This window comes from Rhinoraja longicauda, chromosome 4 (genome assembly GCF_053455715.1).
Source record: "Rhinoraja longicauda isolate Sanriku21f chromosome 4, sRhiLon1.1, whole genome shotgun sequence".
Lineage (NCBI taxonomy): Eukaryota > Metazoa > Chordata > Chondrichthyes > Rajiformes > Arhynchobatidae > Rhinoraja > Rhinoraja longicauda.
The window spans coordinates 90679644-90699782 of record NC_135956.1 but is presented as its reverse complement, the minus strand read 5'-3'; the positions used below and the strand labels follow the sequence as shown (position 1 = coordinate 90699782).

General features: G+C 44.7%; 1 protein-coding gene and 1 non-coding gene across 6 annotated transcripts in view; one reads left to right on the top strand and one right to left on the bottom strand.

The window, feature by feature from the left end:
• The first annotated feature begins 1241 nt into the window (after positions 1-1241).
• Positions 1242-1314, top strand: trnam-cau (transfer RNA methionine (anticodon CAU)). The gene has a single exon. It is a non-coding gene; the product is annotated as a tRNA-Met (tRNA).
• A 9594-nt stretch (positions 1315-10908) lies between these two features.
• cspg5a (chondroitin sulfate proteoglycan 5a) overlaps positions 10909-20139 on the bottom strand; it is a 55143-nt gene continuing 45912 nt past the window's right edge. The window contains exons 4-5 of one of the 5 annotated variants that reach the window (XM_078398372.1): positions 19684-19840; positions 10909-11459 (exon numbers count right to left, since the gene is read on the bottom strand). In XM_078398372.1, coding sequence (XP_078254498.1) covers positions 11301-11459; positions 19684-19840 — 316 coding nt within the window. In that variant the 3' untranslated portion in view covers positions 10909-11300. The remainder of the gene's footprint in view (positions 11460-19683; positions 19841-20139) is intronic. The other 4 variants (XM_078398373.1, XM_078398374.1, XR_013547195.1 and 1 more) reach the window with 4 other exon arrangements.

Genomic DNA, 20139 nt, shown 5'->3' with positions numbered 1-20139 from the left:
GCATTCTAGACAGTGCAATGCAAATCCAATTGTAGAAGACAAACTGGCTGGTACAGACTGCCTACTGAGACCTTAAGAGGTGCACCTGGTGGTAGTGGTATCCAGTTGGTCTCCATGAGGAAAGAGAGCCACCTTTAATCTCATCAAACTGCATCGTCAAGGTGAGTCGGTCCCAAAGTTGTTCCAGCAACTGGATAATGGAATAACATTCGTCCATTCTTCCCTTTGTTTAGCCAACATATAAAATTCTTAGAGGATTGAAAAGGCTAGATGCAGGAAAAATGTTCCCGGTCTTGATGGAGTCCAAAACCAGGGGTCACAGTTTAAGAATAAGGGCTAGGCCATTTAAGACTGAGATGAGGAAAAACCTTTTAGGAACATAGAAACATAGAAAATGGGTGCAGGAGGAGGCCATTCGGCCCTTCGAGCTAGCACCGCCATTCATTGTGATCATGACTGATCGTCCACAATCAATAACCCGTGCCTGCCTTCTCCCCATATCCCTTGATTCCACTAGCCCGTAGAGCTCTATCTAATTCTCCCTTAAATCCATCTAGTGATTCGGCCTCTACTGCCCTCTGTGGCAGAGAATTCCACAAATTCACAACTCTCTTGGTGAAAAAGTTCCTTCTCACCTCAGTTTTAAATGGCTTCCCTTTTATTCTAAGACTGTGGCCCCTGGTTCTGGACTCACCCAACATTGGGCAAGAGTTGTGGATCTGTGGACTTCTCTGCCACAGAAGGCAGTGGGGGCCAATTCACTGGATGTTTTCAAGAGAGTGTTAGATTTAGCTCTTAAGGCTGAGGGAATCAAGGGATATGGGGGAAAAGCCGGAACAGGGTACCGATTTTGGATGATCAGCCACGATCATATTGAATGGCAGTGCTGGCTCGAATGGCCAAGTGGCCTACTCCTGCACCTATTTTCTATGTTTCTAACATTGGGCCTCATCAGTTGAAGGTTCATCCTGTCCTTAACATCAATTGACCGGCTCCTCTGTGGTCACTATCCTCCCCATTGTGCATGATGTTATGGCATATTTTGCTGAATGGAGAAAAGGAAAAGCAGCTCTCTTGTTCCAAGGATAAATTTACATTCCATCCCCCCCCCCCAGAACTCAACTGTCATCAATTGACTATTGATCATAAATTGCAGGATTGTCTAACTGGTTTGATAACCTGCTTGCACTTCCGCATTTGACCCTATCTACATGTCCTGCCAGGTCAGGAGATATGAATGTGCCTTCTTAGCGCAGTAGGCAGCGCGTCAGTCTCATAATCTGAAGGTCCTGAGTTCGATCCTCAGAGAAGGCAATGATTGCTTTATTTTTATGTTTTTGTTCTTTCATACCTATAAGCAGAACCATCCACGTGTGTTGCATTCTGCAGCACAATAATTTGCTGCACCCTCATCCTCACTCAAAAACATCATGCTCAGATATCGAGTAAAATTTGGGTTTCAAACTCACAGGCGGGATGTCATATTGCAGCTCAATCTAATAAGGAATGGAGACTCTCATCCCACACTCCTTAACCTGTTGAAAAAGTACTCTACCCGATAACCCCCACATCTGTTAGGCTCGCCCTATCGTTTATCTTAAATACCTCTTCAGTATAGATCCAGATGTTGTTGCATGTGAAGGCAAACAGCCCAGTTTAGGTCATGATCCAATGAAGTAAACTCTCCCCCACTCACAGGACATATCATGCACAGTGGGGAGGATAGTGACCATAGAGATGCAGATCAATTGATGTTAAGGACAGATGGTGCTGACCCACTGATTGGTCAGACAGATTTCCACCATCACCAGTATTTGGTATTCAAAGCTGCTACTGACTGCCCTATCGAGATGCCTTGCTTGGTCATGAGAACTGAATGTTAACACAGTGAGTGCCTTTTTAGCACAGCAGGTAGTGCACCTGTCTCATAATCTGAGTGAGTTTAATAATGAAATGAGGCACCGCTGCTTTTAGTTTTATGCTTCTGCACCCACAGTCCTATAAGTTGTATACTGTAGTAAAATCTTGCATATTACAGCAAAATAAAGTCTTTGCTATCCTTCATTCTCCCTGTACATCATCTTGCGCGGATATCATGCAAGTTTGCGTCAAAAGATCATAAGGTCATAAATGATCGGAGCAGAATTAGGCCATTCAGCCCATCAAGTCTACTCCACCATTCAATCATGGCTGATCTATCTCTACCTTCTTGCTCCATTCTCCTGCCTTCTCCCCATATCCCCTGACACCCATACTAATCAAGAATCTATCTACGTCTGCCTTAAAAATATTAATTGACTTGGTCACCACAGCCTTCTCATCATATGTACACCCACTTGTTCCTGGGATCATTCTTGTAAACTGCCAATGGTCCCTCTCCAGAGCCAGCACACCCTTCCTCAGATATGGTGCCCAAAATTGCTCACAATTTTGGATGGAAAGATTACAGAAGACTGGCATAGTTTTGCTGCTTGCCCACTTGCCAGCAGACAACATGCTGAGTGTGAAGGTGCTGCTGAGAGCACAATCGGATTGATTGATGACGTAAAGGCCTTCTAAGCAGAGACTTAAGCTCTTAACACTGAAGTGCATTCTGGACAGTGTTGTGCAAATGCAATTGAAGACAATCTCCCTGGCATAGGCTGCTACTGAGGCCTGAAGAAGTGTCTCAGGTCCTAGTGTTATCTAGTTGATCTCCACAAGGAAAGAGAGCTAACTTAAATCACTTGCTCATCAAGTCAAGGTGAGTTGGTCCCAATGTTGTTCCAGCACCAGTTTCTGCACCTTGGATAATGGAACAACACTCTTCCATTCTGCCCTTGGCTAGGAAAACACTGAGCATCATCAGTTGAAGGTTCATCCAGTCCTTGCATCCGGACATCAATTGACCGGTTCCACACGTTATCAAAGATAGACACAAAATACTGGACTAACTCAATGGGTCAGGCAGCATCTCTGGAGAAAAGGACTAGGTGATAAATCAGGTTGAGACCCTTCTTCAGACTGAGAGTCAAAGGAAAGGGAAACGAGAGATATAGGCGATAATATAAAGAGATATAGAACAAATGAAAGATATGCAAAAAAGTAACGATGATAAAGGCAGAAAGTCTTTCCCTCCACATTCACAGCATTATGGCATTTTCTGCTGACTGGAGGAAAGGTAAAGCAGCCCTTTTGTTCCAAGGATCCACGGGTGAATTTACTTTCCATTTCAGTAGTCCTTCCCATAACACAGCTGCTGAAACTTCGCAATAAGGGAGCTCGTAATTTATGACTCTTTGTTGCATACCTATTGCTGCTTCCCACCTGGTATGCCAGCTGATGCTGCCACACTGTGGCGTCAAGAACCAAATATATTCTGTTTACAGCAATGAATAATGAATATGACCAGTGATCAGAAATTGCAGGATTGTCTCCTAACTGGTCTGATAACCTGCTTGCACTTATGCATTTAACTTCATCTAGATGCCCCACGAGGTCAGAGGCTCTGAATGTTAACATAGTTTATGCCCTCTTAGCGCAGTAGGTATCGCGTCAGTCTCATAATCTGAAGGTGCTTCAATCCTCAGACAAGACACTGATTATTCATTTTTTATGCTTCTGTTCCTTCACACCAACAAGCAGAACCATCAACAAATCTTGTGTTCTACACCACAATAAAATCTTTGTTGCCCCTCATTCTCATTCAAGAACATCATGCACAGATATTAAGCAAAATTTGTGTTGCAAATTCACAAACAGATGTCATAATATTGCATTATATAAGAAAATAACTGCAGATGCTGGTACAAATCGAAGGTATTTATTCACAAAATGCTGGAGTAACTAAGCAGGTCAGGCAGCATCTCAGGAGAGAAGGAATGGGTGATGTTTCGGGTCGAGACCCTTCTTCAGACTGATGTCAGGGGGGCGGGACAAAGGAAGGATATAGGTGGTAATATTGCAGCTCGTTCCAAAGGAGGAATAGAGAATGCACTCTCATCGTACACTCGTTCTCTCTCCCCATGAGTTATGTTATGTTCACCCAATCGTTTATCTTGCAGTAGACCATCAGTAAGGGCCCAGAGGCAAACAGCCCTGCTTCAGATCATGGTCCAAATAAATAAAATCTCTCATATTCACAATGGTGCAGACCCACTGGTTTGTCTGACAGATTTCCATCATCACCAGTATTTGGTATTCAAAGTGAGTCGTGAGAACTGAATGTTAATACAGTCAGTACTTTTTTAGTGCACTGGTGTGCTACCTATCACCTGAAAATCCCGAGTTCAATTATCAGAGAAAACATCGCTGCTCTACTTTCATGTCTCTATTCCATCACTCCTATGAGCAAGATTGATAAATCTTGCGTACTGCAGCCCAATAAAGTCTTTGCTGCCCCACCTTCTCCCTGCAGAGCACCTTGCATAGATATCGAGCAAGAGTTTAGGTGAAAAGCCGCTGAAAGCAGCTCTAATTCTACTACATACTCACTTCCTGAGACACATTCAATGCTTCACGCCCAACGACCATGCTCAAATACAGTCGTGGGTTTCAGCAGCGCACATATCTAGAAACAAATGGCATTGGGGCGAATCCAAGCTTGTGCAGGGGAGATGAGAGAGGGGCCAGTAAACAATGACATACTGAATGAGAAGATGTCGCAGAGAACTCTTTGTGATTGACAGATTAGGAAAATGTCTTCCAAGCAGGAACCGAGGCTCTTAATACTGGAGTGTATTCTGGACAGTACAGTGCGAATGTAATAGTTCAAATGTAAGCTGCCTGGTGCCTACTCAAACCTGAACAGGTGTCCCAGGACATAGTGGTATCCAGTTGGTCTCCACAAGCATAGAGAGCCAACTTAAATCTTATGTTGTATCAAGTCAAGGTGAGTTGATGCCAAAGTTGCACCAGCAACCGCTTGTGCTCCTTGGATAATGGAACAACATCCTTACATTCTGCCTTTTGCTTAACCAATAATGGGCGTCATCAGTTGAAGTTTCTTTCAGTTCATGACATCAATTGATCAACTCATCAATGGTCAAAGACATTCCCCCGGCAGTACACAGCATTACGGCATTTTTGATGACCGGATGAAAGGAAAAGCAGCACTTTTGATTCAAGGACTGCAAGGATGAATTTATTTTCCACTTCAGTTCTCCTCCCCAGAACTCTGTTGTTGAACCTTCACAACTCCTATCAACTCAAGCTCCTATTTTGTGACTCTTTGGTGCACATCTGCTGCTGCTCCCCAGCCTGGTCTATCAGCTGATGCTGCCGCACGGTCCAGAGATTCTGTTCAGCCTGAAGGGTCTTAACCCAAAACGTCACCAGGAGAAGCTTGTCCTGCAAAGTTACTCCACCATTTTGTGTTTATCTTCGGTTTAAACCAGCACCTGCAGTTCCTTCCTACACAGATACTGTTCAAAGTTGGGGAAACTGATGCAATAGGTAATGAATTTGACCAATAATCAGAAATTGCAGGACTGTCTCCTAAATGGTCAATTGCCTGCTTGCACCCGATCTAGATAGCCTGCTTGGTCAAATGATCTGATTGTTAACACAGCAGTTGCCTTCTTAGCGCAGAAACTCGAAAACTCAACCTCCACCTAACCTCACCCAGGGTTCCTGCAATTTCTTCGCTAGCTTCCCAGTGTTCTTGGATCTTCCTTCGTATGTTCTAAGAAGTCAAGCATCTCTTCTAATGTGGACTAATGTGTATTTGACTTTTGCTCATCATTCACAGTGACCATCAACCACCCATTTACACTAATCTTGCATTAATCCTATTTTAAATTTCCTCATATTCTTGGACATTTCCCTCCAGATTCTACCACTCACCCACATACTATGAGCAATGCACTGTGGCCATTAAGTTATCAATCTGCATATCTTTGGGCTGGGGAGGGCACCAAAGGCAAATACGGTCACAGGAGAACATGCAACCTTCATACAGAAAGCACCCGAGGGCAAGATTGAACATAGGTCTCCGGCACACCGAGGCAGATGCTCTATTAGCTCTATGCTCACCAAGTTGTCTGATAGGTAATGGCTTAGAGATACACAGCATTTTTGCTTCTCATACTCGCAAAGAACGTGTAGAAATACGCACACAAGAAGAATGAATTACTTGGAATAGTGTTTCTAATCAAGAAATTCCATCAGATTTTATTAGGTAGATCTTTGACCCATGCACAAACTCATAAGCCACTTTAGCAATATTAAGTTACTGTCGATCTGCAATATCAATATGGTAAACTCAAGGAAGGAAAAATAGACAATGAATAAATGGACATTTGGACAGATTAAAGTTTGAATTCCTACTTAGCTGTTTTGAAACATTCCACACAGTTGAGTACCTTGTTGGGTACTTTATTTTGACATGCCTGGCTACTGACTGACAAGTACCTTCTTAGTGCCGTTTCAGAAGCTCCCGAGTTCAGTCCTCAGAGAAGATGCTGGAGCGTGCCAAACCTGTTCCTTTCCTCGCATCTTTGCAGCCAGGAAAAATTAACACAATGCAAAAAGAATTTCAACCCCTCGTTCTTCTGCTCCTCTGAGCAGTGACTTTAACTTGTGGTCCATTCCATATGTCACTGCTTCTCATATCCAACCATATTATACTGTATTGGAGAAATTCAAGGAAGGATTAGTCTGCAAGTGCTAGAAATGGCGGTGCTGCCATAGCAGCTGCAGCTTACCTGCGGTCCATTTGTCTTTGTGTTCTTGTTGTTTTTTTGTCTTAATTGTAGTTGTGATGTGGTGTTTTTGTGTTTGTGTACTGTGTGTGTATGTGGGGGGGGGGACTGTAAAATTGTAAATACGTGTCCCTTCCGAACGGAGACCCGACCTTTGTTTTCTGGGTGTTGTCTCCGTTCCTGCTGCGGCCTACCATCGGCCCAACTCCTGGAGCTGTCGGCCTCCAGGGCTCTGGTTCGCAGAGCCCGCGGATCGGACTTACCATCACCGGAGCCGGCCGTCTTCGGAGGCTGCGGGAGCGGCTGCGACTCGCCTTAGGCTCGGGCCGCGTGCATGCCGACATCGGGAGCTCTAGCAGCGGCAGCGGGTTCGCCCGCCCCGGATCGCGGGGCTTGGGGCGCGGACATTTCACCGTCCGGCGCGGCCTAAAATAGGCCGCGGGATATTTCTCTGCTGGGCGGGGGCTTCAATGTCGGGAGCCACGACCGCCCCGACGTGCAGCAACAGCGGCAGCAGCAGCGTGTTCGCCCGCCCCGGATCGAACTTATCATCGGCGGAGCCGGCCGTCTTCGGAGGCTGCGGGAGCAGCTGCGACTCGCCTTGGGCTTGGCCCGCTGCGAACCGTCCGGCGCGGCCTGCAACCACAACAACCTGACTGCGGGCGAGGACAGCAGGAGAAGGGAAAGACATTGTGGCCTTCCATGACAGTGAGGAGAGGACTGGAGGAGACTCACTGTGATGGATGTTTCTTTGATGGATGTTTCTTTTTTTGTGTGTTTTTGGGGTTGTGTAATTTTAATGCCTATTTAATGCTTTTATTGTTGGACTGTGTTTTTGGGGTTGTGTAATTTTAATGCCTATTTAATGCTTTTATTGTTGGACTGTGGGTGACTGAATTTCGTCCAATATTGGATGACAAATAAAGCTATCTTGAATCTTGAAAGTGTTTCTGATGCTTATCTGATCTTGATTACCACACCATTACATAGCAAGACACACAGTAGTGAAAGAGGGCCTAAGGCCAAGCTGAAGGCTGCTGATCTTGCTCCTAATGGATGCATCCCCAACCTCATTAGTTGCCACTGACCATTCAAACATCCATATACAAGGTGACCCATTCAATAGAGGGATTAAAACCATACATGTGGCGTGCAAAAAGTTGTACACAAAAGCTACCCACCCCACCTAACATTATTTTGTACATAATGTGCCCAATTAGCCTGCGCTTGGCATTTCAAAGACTTGGCTTAGGTGTGTGGCCAGAAATTCATTGGTTGTAAGCATGTTGTTCAGACTTTGCTGATCTCTGTCTGTAAAAACATTGGAATCAGGTAGTCAGTTCTTATGACCTCATTACAAGAAGGATGTTAAGGCTGAAAAGGTTTACCGGAATGCTGCTTGGATTGGAGGGTATTAGCTATAAAGAGAGGTTGGACAAACCTGGATTGTCTTCTGAAGCATCAGAGGTTAGGGGAGACCTGATAGAACTATATCAACCTAGAAAAGGCACAGATAGGTGGACATTCATAACTTTTTTCCCATATCAATTTTGCTTTTATTGAAACATGCGAAGTCCTAACACAGTGAAATTCTTTCTCGTACAAACAGTCCAGTGGAATATTGCCATACCCCCCATTCCTCGATTTGCAAGTGTATAGAAATAGTCTACTGTGCCTGGATGCAACGGATGCCATGTTTTGGAGCCATTTTCGAAGTTCACTCTCCAGTTCTTATGAACGGTGCCTGTTCCAGGCAAATTCCAGGCTGTTGTGGGCCTCCAGCTGTTTCCTTCCTTGGACACCACATCCTTGTCCCTAAGGCTGTTCAGCTCCTCCCAACCACCCCTGTCCCGCTGCTCACTCTGCTAATCACCCCCCCCAATAGTTTTTGTACTACTCTACGTGCCTTGCAAATTGCCCCATGGGGACAAATAAAGTGTTTTGAACTTGAACCTTTGTTTCCCAGGGTGCCTCCCACAGCCAACCACGATGGTACGCCCGACCCCGGTTCCCTCCTCTCTTGCCGGCCTCGGCTGTAGCACCGTCGTCACCGGCTCCCTATTCTGATCTTTGGGGGATGAACCGGAGTCCAATGTGGAAATATCAAAAACTAGAGGGTATAGCTTTCAGGTGAGAGGAGAACGGTTTAAAGATTTGCTGGGTGTTTGTTGCTTACAGAGTAGTGGGTGCCTACAATGTACTGCCATGGTAGTGGTAGAGCCAGATATAATTGTGGGATACAAGAGGCTTTTAGGTAAACATATATGGATAGGGAGGGATAGGGATCATGTGCAAGTTGAATAGATTAGTTTACTGTCACATACATTACGTGCCAAGAAGACAAGAAACTGCAGATGCTGGAATCATGATCAAAACAAATTACTGGAGGAAATCTTAAATATATTAAAATCCAGTGACACCCACCCAAATGGAGGAGGCAAGGATCAATGAAGTCAGCAACCCTGGCAAATCTGGGGAGGCAGTTATCACTGCCAACATCGATGGCACCAGCCTGTACGGCCTGAAGGCCCCATCAAGCCTGCTCTACCATTCAATCCCAGCAGATCCATTCTTCCCTCTCAAGCTCATTATCCTCCTGCCTTCACCCCGTAACCGTTGATGCCCATCCCAATCAAAAGCCTTTCAATCACCGCTTTAAAAATTACCCAATGACTTCGCCTCCACAGCCATCTGTGCGTTTGTGGCTCTGTGCATTTACCCTCTCTATATATAGACAATAGGTGCAGGAGGAGACCATTCGGCCCTTCGAGCCAGCACCACCATTCAATGTGATCATGGCTGTTCATTCTCATTTAGTACCCCGTTCCTCCCTTCTCCCCATACCCCCTGACTCCACTATCCTTAAGAGCTCTATCTAGCTCTCTCTTGAATGCATTCAGAGAATTGGCCTCCACTGCCTTCTGAGGCAGAGAATTCCACAGATTCACAACTCTCTGACTGAAAAAGTTTTTCCTCATCTCAGTTCTAAATGGCCTACCCCTTATTCTTAAACTGTGGCCCCTTGTTCTGGACTCCCCCATATACCCTATCTATATGTGCATGCACCCTATTATATATACCCTATATATACCCTACCTATATATCTAGATAAACCCTACCCATATATATATATATATATATATATATATATATATATATATATACACACACACCGTACCCATATATATACACACACTATCTATATATACCCTAGGACATTTAGAACGGAGACGAGGAAAAACTTTTTCAGTCAGAGTTGTAAACCTGTGGAATTCTCTGCCTCAGAAGGCAGTGGAGGCCAATTATCTAAATGCTTTCAAGAGAGAGCTAGATAGAGCTCTTAAGGATAGCGGAGTCAGGGGGTATGGGGAGAAGGCAGGAACGGGGTACTGATTGAGAATGATCAGCCATGATCACATTGAATGGCGGTGCTGGCTCGAAGGGCCGAATGGCCTACTCCTGCACCTACTGTCTATTATCTATATGTGTATTCACCCTATTATATATACCCTATCAAAATGTGCATGCACTCTATCTATTCTCATGATTTTATACACCTCTGTAAGATCGCCCGTCAGCATTATTTATTTGATGTAAAAATAATCTCCAGGTGAACCTCCCGCTCTGCCTGCTGACTTACTGAGGGGACGAAGCCCTCTCGTCATCGATGTCTTTCACCGACTGAGGAGGTGTCGACTGAGGCGATGTCGTCCGTGGACTGAGGTGGTGATGTCGACTGAGGCGATGTCGTCCGTGGACTGATGGGGCTCGACCCGAAACTTCACCCATTCCTTCTCTCCAGAGATTCTGAGTTACTCCAGCATTTTGTGTCTACCTCCGACTGAGACGATGTCGACTGAGGCGATACCGTCCGCCGATTGAGGCGATGTCGACTGAGGCGATACCCTCCGCCGACTGGGCGATACCCTCCGCCGACTGAGACGATTTCGACTGAGGCGATATCGTCCGCCGACTGAGGCAATGTCGCCCACCGAGGCGATACCAACCGCCCACCGAGGCGATACCATCCGCCCACCGAGGCGATACCGTCCGCCCACCTCTGCCGACTGAGGCGATACCGTCCGCCGACTGAGGCGATACCGTCCGCCGACTGAGGCGATGTCGCCCGCCGAGGCGTTACCGTCCGCTGACTGAGGCGACGCCGCCCGCCAAATCCCGCGCGAACGCCCGCGCGCCACAGACGGTCACACCCACACGCACAGCGCCGTTAAATTCAAAAAAGATTTATTTCAATATTGACAATTTTCCATCTCTGACTTTATCAAACAATAAACACGGGCGCGATTTATTATTTTTTAAAGACCCAGGACAAGAAAAAAACGAATGTAAATCACATCATTGCACAAAACGCAACGCATGGTTCAGTTGAAGCCAAAGGGAGTCACGGACGGTTCAGATAGGGGAGGTTTTGTTTTGTTTTGGTGTTTTATGTCTTTTCTTTTGCCAAACAAGGGTGTTTCTTGTAGTTATCTCTCTTTACATATATATATTCATATAAAATACATCAAAGCATGCTAGGCGTTCCATAAAGGCGGGGACGAAACAAATGTAAAATATATACATTTTAAAAAAACCACCAGACGATTGTCAGCCGTGGATTTACATCATGTTGTTCTGCAGCGAGTTTTCTTCGGCGTTCGCGCTGTCCTTGTTGTTGTCGTGCTTCGGCGTCCAGTTATTCTGCACGTTAAATGACTCGTCGTCTTTCGGGCAGGTTTTCAATGACTCGTGGGTTTTATTCTGTCCGTTCACGTCGTCCTTGGAGATGGAATTGGTGCCAAACGGGAGGGGGGATAAAAAAACCAAAAGCCACACAGAGAGGAAAAGAAAACAAAAAACAACGTCGTCAAACATTGAACTGTGCCGTAACTGGGAATAAAAAGTGTGATATCGGGTGAAAAGTGTGAATGCCGGATCAAGAGTGAGCTGGATAGAGCTCTTACGGATTGCTGAGTATGGGGAGAAGACAGGAACGGGGTACTGATTGAGAATGATCAGCCATGATCACATTGAATGGTGGCGCTGGCTCGAAGGGCCGAATGGCCTCCTCCTGCACCTATTGTCTATCATCCACGGATCCACCTAATCACCATGCATTTGGTAAATTCCTTTCTTAATCCAGTGAGAAAAATTGGCTCTAGATATTTAATGTTAAAGCAGTACTGGTAAACTCTGATCAATGCATCTCTCAAAGAAAGTGAGAAAAATTGGGTCTAGATATTTAATGTTAAAGCAGTACAGGTAAACTCTGGTGCATAAAATCATGAGAGGAATAGATCGGGTAGATGCACAAAGTCTCTTGCCCAGAGTAGATGAATCGAGGACCAGAGGACATAGGTTTAAGGTGAAGGGGAAAAGATTTATTCGGAATCTGAGGGGTAACTTTTTCACATAATAATAATAATAATAATGCATTACATTTATATATCGTTTTTCATATACTCAAAAACGCTTTACAGGGATTTAGAGAACATAGGGAAGTGAATAAATAGATAAATAAGTAAATAAGTAAACGAACAGAGAAAGGAGACAGAAGGTGAGGTGACCTTCAGTGGTTGAAGGCAGTACTGAACAGGTGAGACTTCAGTGATGTTTTGAATGTGGTGAGTGTGGAGGAGTCTCTGACGGTTTGGGGTAGTGAGTTCCATAGGGTGGGAGCAGCGATGGAGAAAGCCCTGTCCCCCCAGGATCTGAGTTTGGTCCGGATGTGGGGGGATAGGAGATTGGCAGCAGCAGAGCGGAGGGTGCAGGTGGGAGTGTGCCTGTGGAGGAGGTCGGTCAGGTAGGATGGGGCCAGGTTATGGAGGGCTTTGTAGGTCATGAGGAGGATTTTGTACTGGATTCTCTGGGGGATGGGGAGCCAGTGGAGTTTGTAAAGGACGGGGGTGATATGGTCACGGATCGGGGTGTGGGTGAGTAGACGGGCAGCGGAGTTTTGAATGTATTGAAGTTTACTGATGATTTTTGAGGGTGCGCCATAGAGAGGCTGTTGCAGTAGTCCAGACGGGAGGTGATAAAGGCGTGGATGAGGGTTTCTGCAGCTGTGGAGGAGAGGGATGGACGGAGACGGGCAATGTTTTTGAGGTGGAAGAAGGCTGTCTTTGTGATGTGTTTGATGTGTTTGTCGAAGGAGAGGGTTTGATCAAAGATGATTCCAAGATTCCGGATGTGAGGGGAGGTGGATACTGGGAGACCATCAATATTGAGGATGAAGTTTTGGGTGGATTTGGTGAGCGTTTTTGGACCAATGATGATGATTTCAGATTTGTTGCAGTTGAGTTTGAGGAAATTTGATTGAAGCCAAGATTTTATTTCAGTGATGCAGTTTGTCAGTGTAGAGTGTGTGGTGGGGGAGATTGACTTGGTGGAGATGAGGAGCTGGATATCATCGGCGAAGCAGTGGAAGTTGAGACCATGACGGCGGATTAATTGACCAAGGGGGAACAGGTAGAGGATGAAGAGGAGGAGGCCAAGGACTGAGCCTTGGGGGACACCTTGGGGGAGGGGAGCGGTGGGGGATTTACAGTTGTTAATGGAGATGAACTGGTGCCTGTCAGAGAGGTAAGATTTGAACCAAGATAGGGCTGTGCCGGTGATGTTAAAGGAGGTTTCAAGTGGATGTATGGAATGTATGGAATGGTGGATGTATGGAACAAGCTGCCAGAGGAGTCCCAATTAGTCCAAGTCAGCATGGATTATGAAAGGGAAATCATGCTTGACTAACCTTCTGGAATTTTTTGAGAATGTGACAAGTAAAATGGATGAAGGGGAGCCAGTGGGTGTAGTGTATCTAGACTTTCAGAAAGCCTTTGATAAGGTCCCACACGGGAGATTGGTGAGTAAAATTAGAGCACATGGTATTGGGGGTAGGGTGTTGACATGGATAGAAAATTGGTTGGCAGACAGGAAGCAAAGAGTAGGAGTAAACGGGTCCTTTTCGGAATGGCAAGCAGTGGCGAGTGGAGTGCTGCAAGGCTCGGTGTTGGGGCCGCAACTCTTTACCATATATATTAATGATTTGGAAGAGGGAATTAGAAACAACACTAGCAAGTTTGCAGGTGACACAAAGCTGGGTGGCAGTGTGAAATATGAAGAGGATGTTAGGAGATTGCAAGGTGACCTGAACAGGTTGAGTGAGTGGGCAGATGCGTGGCAGATGCAGTATAATATAGATAAATGCGAGGTTATCCACTTTGGCGGCAAAAACAAGGAGGCAGATAATTATCTCAATGGTGTTAGGTTAGGTAAGGGGGAGGTACAGCGAGACCTGGGTGTCCTTGTACACCAGTCACTGCATGTTGGCGTGCAGGTACAGCAGGCAGTGAAGAAAGCTAATGGCATGTTAGACAATAGACAATAGACAATAGGTGCAGGAGTAGGCCATTCAGCCCTTCGAGCCAGCACCGCCATTCAATGCGATCATGGCTGATCACTATCAATCAGTACCCCGTTCCTGCCTTCTCCCCATACCCCCTCACTCCGCTATCCTTAAGAGCTCTATCCAGCTCTCTCTTGAAAGCATCCAACGAACTGGCCTCCACTGCCTTCTGAGGCAGAGAATTCCACACCTTCACCACCCTCTGACTGAAAAAGTTCTTCCTCATCTCCGTTCTAAATGGCCTACCCCTTATTCTCAAACTGTGGCCCCTTGTTCTGGACTCCCCCAACATTGGGAACATGTTATCTGCCTCTAATGTGTCCAATCCCCTAATTATCTTATATGTTTCAATAAGATCCCCCCTCATCCTTCTAAATTCCAGTGTATACAAGCCCAATCGCTCCAGCCTTTCAACATACGACAGTCCCGCCATTCCGGGAATTAATCTAGTGAACCTACGCTGCACGCCCTCCATAGCAAGAATATCCTTCCTCAAATTTGGAGACCAAAACTGCACACAGTACTCCAGGTGCGGTCTCACCAGGGCCCGGTACAACTGTAGAAGGACCTCTTTGCTCCTATACTCAACTCCTCTTGTTACGAAGGCCAACATTCCATTGGCTTTCTTCACTGCCTGCTGAACCTGCATGCTTCCTTTCATTGACTGATGCACTAGGACACCCAGATCTCGTTGAACTCCCCCTCCTCCTAACTTGACACCATTCAGATAATAATCTGCCTTTCTATTCTTACTTCCAAAGTGAATAACCTCACACTTATCTACATGTTGGCCTTCATAACGAGAGGATTTCAGTATAGGAGTAAAGAGGTTCTTCTGCAGTTGTATAGGGCCCTGGTAAGACCACATCTGGAGTATTGTGTACAGTTTTGGTCTCCTAATTTGAGGAGGGACATCCTTATAATTGAGGCAGTGCAGCGTAGGTTCACGAGATTGATCCCTGGGATGCCGGGACTGTCATATGAGGAAAGATTGAAAAGACTAGGCTTGTATTCACTGGAGTTTAGGATGAGAGGGGATCTTATAGAAAAATATAAAATTATAAAAGGACTGGACAAGCTAGATGCAGGAAAAACGTCCCCAATGTTGGGCGAGTCCAGAACCAGGGGCCACAGAGGTGAGAAGGAACTTTTTCACCCAGAGAGTTGTGAATTTGTGGAATTCTCTGCCACAGAGGGCAGTGGAAGCCAAATCACTGGATGGATTTAAGAGAGTTAGATAGAGCTCTAGGGGCTAGTGGAATCAAGGGGTATGGGGAGAAGGTAGGCACGGGTTATTGATTGTGGACGATCAGCCATGATCACAATGAATGACGGTGCTGGCTCGAAGGGCCGAATGGCCTTCTCCTGCACCTATTTTCTATGTTTCTAGGAGGTAGTTGAGGCCGGGACTATCCCAATGTTTAAGAAACAGTTAGACAGGTATATGGATAGGACAGATTAGGAGGGATATGGACCAAGCAGGCAGGTGGGTCTAGTGTAGCTAGGACATGTTGGTCGATGTGGGCAAGTTGTGTCAAAGGTCCTGTTTCCACGCTGTATTACTCTATGACCCCGATAAATGCATCTCTTCAGAAAAAGCGAGAAAATTTGGGTCCAGATATTTTATGTTAAAGCAGTACTAGCAAATTCTGATAAATATATCTCTCAGTTTTCCCATCGGGCTTCATAGGGTAGAGGTGGGGAAGAGAAGGCAATTGTTACAGCACAATTCAACACATCAAAGGTGGTTGAAATACAGTCCTGCCCATCAGATTTAATGCAGAGAGAAGTAGAGGTTATTATTATCAACTGCAGTGGAACAGGAAGACTGTGGAAAAATAGAAGACATGTTCATGCAATGGGAGTGAATGGAAAGATTTTTTTTTCATTGACAATTCTGCACAACTGTACTGGATAAAAAATGGTTTGCTCTTTTGGAAGTCTAGTCAATAGAAATGATTAAGAATTGATTGCTTTGATGTGACAATGTACAATTAAAATAGATAAGAAGGGTCTATTCCCCATTAGTTTTAACCTTAAAAATCTAATCCATTTGAATTCTACATAATGCCAGGCACTGCAGAGAGATTTGAAACCCTGGCAAAACTCTAATAAATACATCTCTAAGTTCCAAACATGCTTCATATTCTGGAGTAGGGAAGGGAATCGTTTCAACACATCAAGGCTCGATGAAATAAAGTCCCATCAATCAAATCCATGAAGAGAGAAGTACATGATTGTTATGAAGGCAGACACAAAATTCTGGAGTAACCCAGCGGGTCAGGCAGCACCTCTGGAGAAAATGAATAGGTGACGTTTCGGGTCAAGACCCCTATTCAGACCAACCCGAAACGTCACCTATTCCTTTTGTCCAGAAATGCTGTCTGGCCCGCTGAGTTACTCCAGTTTATTATGTCTATCTTAGGTTTAAACGAGCATCTGCAGGACCTTCCTACTCGATTATTATTATTTACTACAGTTTAACAGGAAGAATGTAGAAAAATGGAGTTGTGTTAATGCAATGAGAGGTGAATGGCAAGAATTGGGTTCATTTTCAATTCAATACAATTGCATTGGGTTAGATGTGGTTTATTCTTTTGGAATTCTAGTTAATAGAAATGATTAGGAATTGGTTGCTTAAATGTGACAATGGAGAATTAGATTAGATAAGAATGATCTTTTCCATCAATTTCCATTAGTTTTAATTTTGACCGGGTGGCGCCGTGTGAGGCAGCCTTGCCGAAAGCCTGTCTTGTCTTTTTCTTCCTTGTTGTTTTTATTTGTATGGTTTAGTTAATCTTTAGTTTTTGTATTATGTGGGGATTTCTTATCTCTTTCCTTGACGGAGATGTATCTCTGTCCACACTGCAGCATAATATCGTGGAGCTGGCGGTCCCTTTGTTAGGGATCGACTTCGGGAACTCCAGCTGCAAGAGCTTCGACCGCCCTGATCGTGGGAGCCTCAATCGCCCTGTTGCGGGGGCTTCGATCGCCAACTGCAGGAGCTTCAATCGCCCAGACTGCGGATGTTTCGATCGCCCCGACCGCGGGAAGAAGGTGAATGTTATTCGCCTTCCATCACAGCAAGGAGTGCAAGGTCACCGAAAGCAAGATGGATGCTGCCTGCGCTGGTGGGGACTCGGAGGGATTGCCGTGAGTGCGGTGGTCTCGGTGTTGTGGGGGACGTCACGCCACGGGAGCGTCCTGGAGTCTGGTGCGAGTGTGGGTGGCTTTAGAAACATAGAAACATAGAAAATAGGTGCAGGAGTAGGCCATTCGGCCCTTCGAGCCTGCACCGCCATTCAATATGATCATGGCTGATCATCCAACTCAGTATCCCGTACCTGCCTTCTCTCCATACCCCCTGATCCCTTTAGCCACAAGGGCCACATCTAACTCCCTCTTAAATATAGCCAATGAACTGGCCTCAACTACCTTCTGTGGCAGATAATTCCACAGATTCACCACTCTCTGTGTGAAAAAAAACTTTCTCATCTTGGTCCTAAAAGACTTCCCCCTTATCCTTAAACTGTGACCCCTTGTTCTGGACTTCCTCAACATCGGGAACAATCTTCCTGCATCTAGCCTGTCCAATCCCTTAAGAATTTTGTAAGTTTCTATAAGATCCCCCCCTCAATCTTCTAAATTCTAGCGAGTACAAGCCTGACTGTTCGGGCGGACAAAGATGGCAGAGTGAGCAACAAGCAGTAGGTGCAACTGTGGTCACATCACGGTGGAGCGTGTGTGTGGCCCGGACATTGGACTGATGGCTGTGGGTCTCCACTTTTGCTGTGTGCCTAGGGATTCTCACACGCCGCTGTGGTGGCTGTTTATATTAAATCTTCTATGTAATTATGTATCTTGATGCTTTTTTTTGGTACACTGTATGGTAGAGTCAAATTTCACTGTACCTCAGGGTACACATGACAATGAAGGGCTATTGAACTATTGAACTATTCATTAAAGATCGTATCCAATTGAATTCGACACAACACCTGTCAACCAGGAAAAAATTGGAACTTTGTGATTTTCTCCATCCAGAGCTATCAAAATATTTCTTGCACAATGCAGTCAATGGAAAGGAGTTTGCTCCATGCAATTCGAGAGTGGAAGTGAATCAATATGAGTTTATTCGTTCAATTTCCACACAATGGGAAGCAACCTATTCCAGTGCTGGAGTACCAGATAAAATTGGTTGAGATTTGTGTTTGCCTGGACTGCAGCAGGAGATAATCTTTTAATATGACTACAAGTAAGCAAACAGATCTAATTACTGTTAACCAACAAAAAGGGTATGGCATCAAAACCATTTCATTTTGATCAATTTTCATCCAATTATAGAAATATTTAGGATTCAATGACCATTACATCCTATTAACAAAGGACAAGCATAGGTCAAGATGAATCGTTCACTAGCCTGCAGGCTGTTACATTCAGTAGATCAATACCTTTAAGTTGTGTACCTAAAACACAGAAATTAAAAAAACATTTAAAAAATAAAAATTAATTCACAGGCGGCCATTTGAGCCATCGAGAAAGAGCTATAAGCCTAATCCCACCTTCCAGAAATAGGTCAATAGCTCTGTGGGTTGTGCCCCTTCAAATACACATCCAAGTAGGTTTTTTTTGTGTATTGATTGTTTCTGCTGCTAGCTCCCTCTCAGCAAGTGAGTTTCCTGTCATCCTATGCATTTCTTTTTGAGCCTCTTGGCCTTTGACTCCTCTTCAAATTGAAATAGGTCTTTTCAATTTATTCTAAGTTGAATCATGGAATTGTACAGCACAGATATGGGTAATAGGAATCGTACAGATATACGCAAATGGGTCTGACAGGTATGGCATTTGAGTTGGCATGGCCGATTTGGGCCAAAATTTGTGCTGTACAAGGCACAAGCCTCTTAGTTTAGTCTCACCATAGCCCTATACTGTTGCATTAAGACTAACCAGTTGCATTACCTGTAATCAAACCTTGCCTAATAAAGGTTATATGTGAAGTGAAGTGGAGGAAGCCCAAATTGGCTGAATGACATATCTGTGAAATAAATTGTATGTTTCCTTCTGAAGGAAAAATGATCACTTGGGACAATGGTATCACAAAATCCAAAACCGGTCAGCTGATGTTTTTGAGGGAAGAAAACCAGACATCCATATCTGATCTCATCAAAATGTCCCCCAGACCCTCACCAAAGATTTGCTTCTGAAATGTCTTTTTAAGACACTCAGTTGATTCAAGCTGTTTTGAACACAATATGACTTACTACCATCTTAGAGCAACAGGTATGGATAATAAGGCTGACCTTGCCAGTGTTACCCATATCCTTACAAAAAAATAAAATAAATCGAGACATTCCAGGAAGTTCTACATTTTTGTTAGTCTATTTCTGAAACAAATATAGATGTCCAGGACATACCCACTCCATTGTGTCCATTTACACTGCCCAACATCCTACGAACATATCCCACAATTTAATTATCATTTCAGAGAGAAAGCTTCTACTGCTTTAGCGAGATTTAATTTCTCCAAATTCTCAGATTTCTAAAAGTGTTAAAAAAAGGCGATTTTTTTGCTGCTCTACATCTAGATAACATTCAAGCAGAGATTACCTGACATATAATACCATCATAGTAAGCCAACGCACGGGCATGAGGTAAAAGATTAGATGAAGTGGTGCATAATTCTCTTACATTTGCCTGGGAGCCTTCGGCAATGGTGGAGAGAGAAAAATTGTCATTGTGTTGTTCCAGCTGAGGCCTGTATTTGCTGAAAAACATAGAAATTTTCATTTAATGCGTTGCATTTCTGTAAGTACCCTGATGGACAGCCACACAATTTCACCTGATATAAAAGAAAGTAGAAAATCCTGTAAAAACCCTGCAGGTTAGTCAGTCAGCATCTGTGAGAAGAGAACCAGTTAGTGTTAGTGTTTCAAGTTGAAGAGATTTGTCAGAATTGGGAAGAAGATGTTGCCAGGACTCAAGGTGCTGAGCTACACGGAGAGTTTATACTTGGAAGAGGGCACTCACTTTAATTTTCTGTCCCACTTCCACTGATCTCTGCCA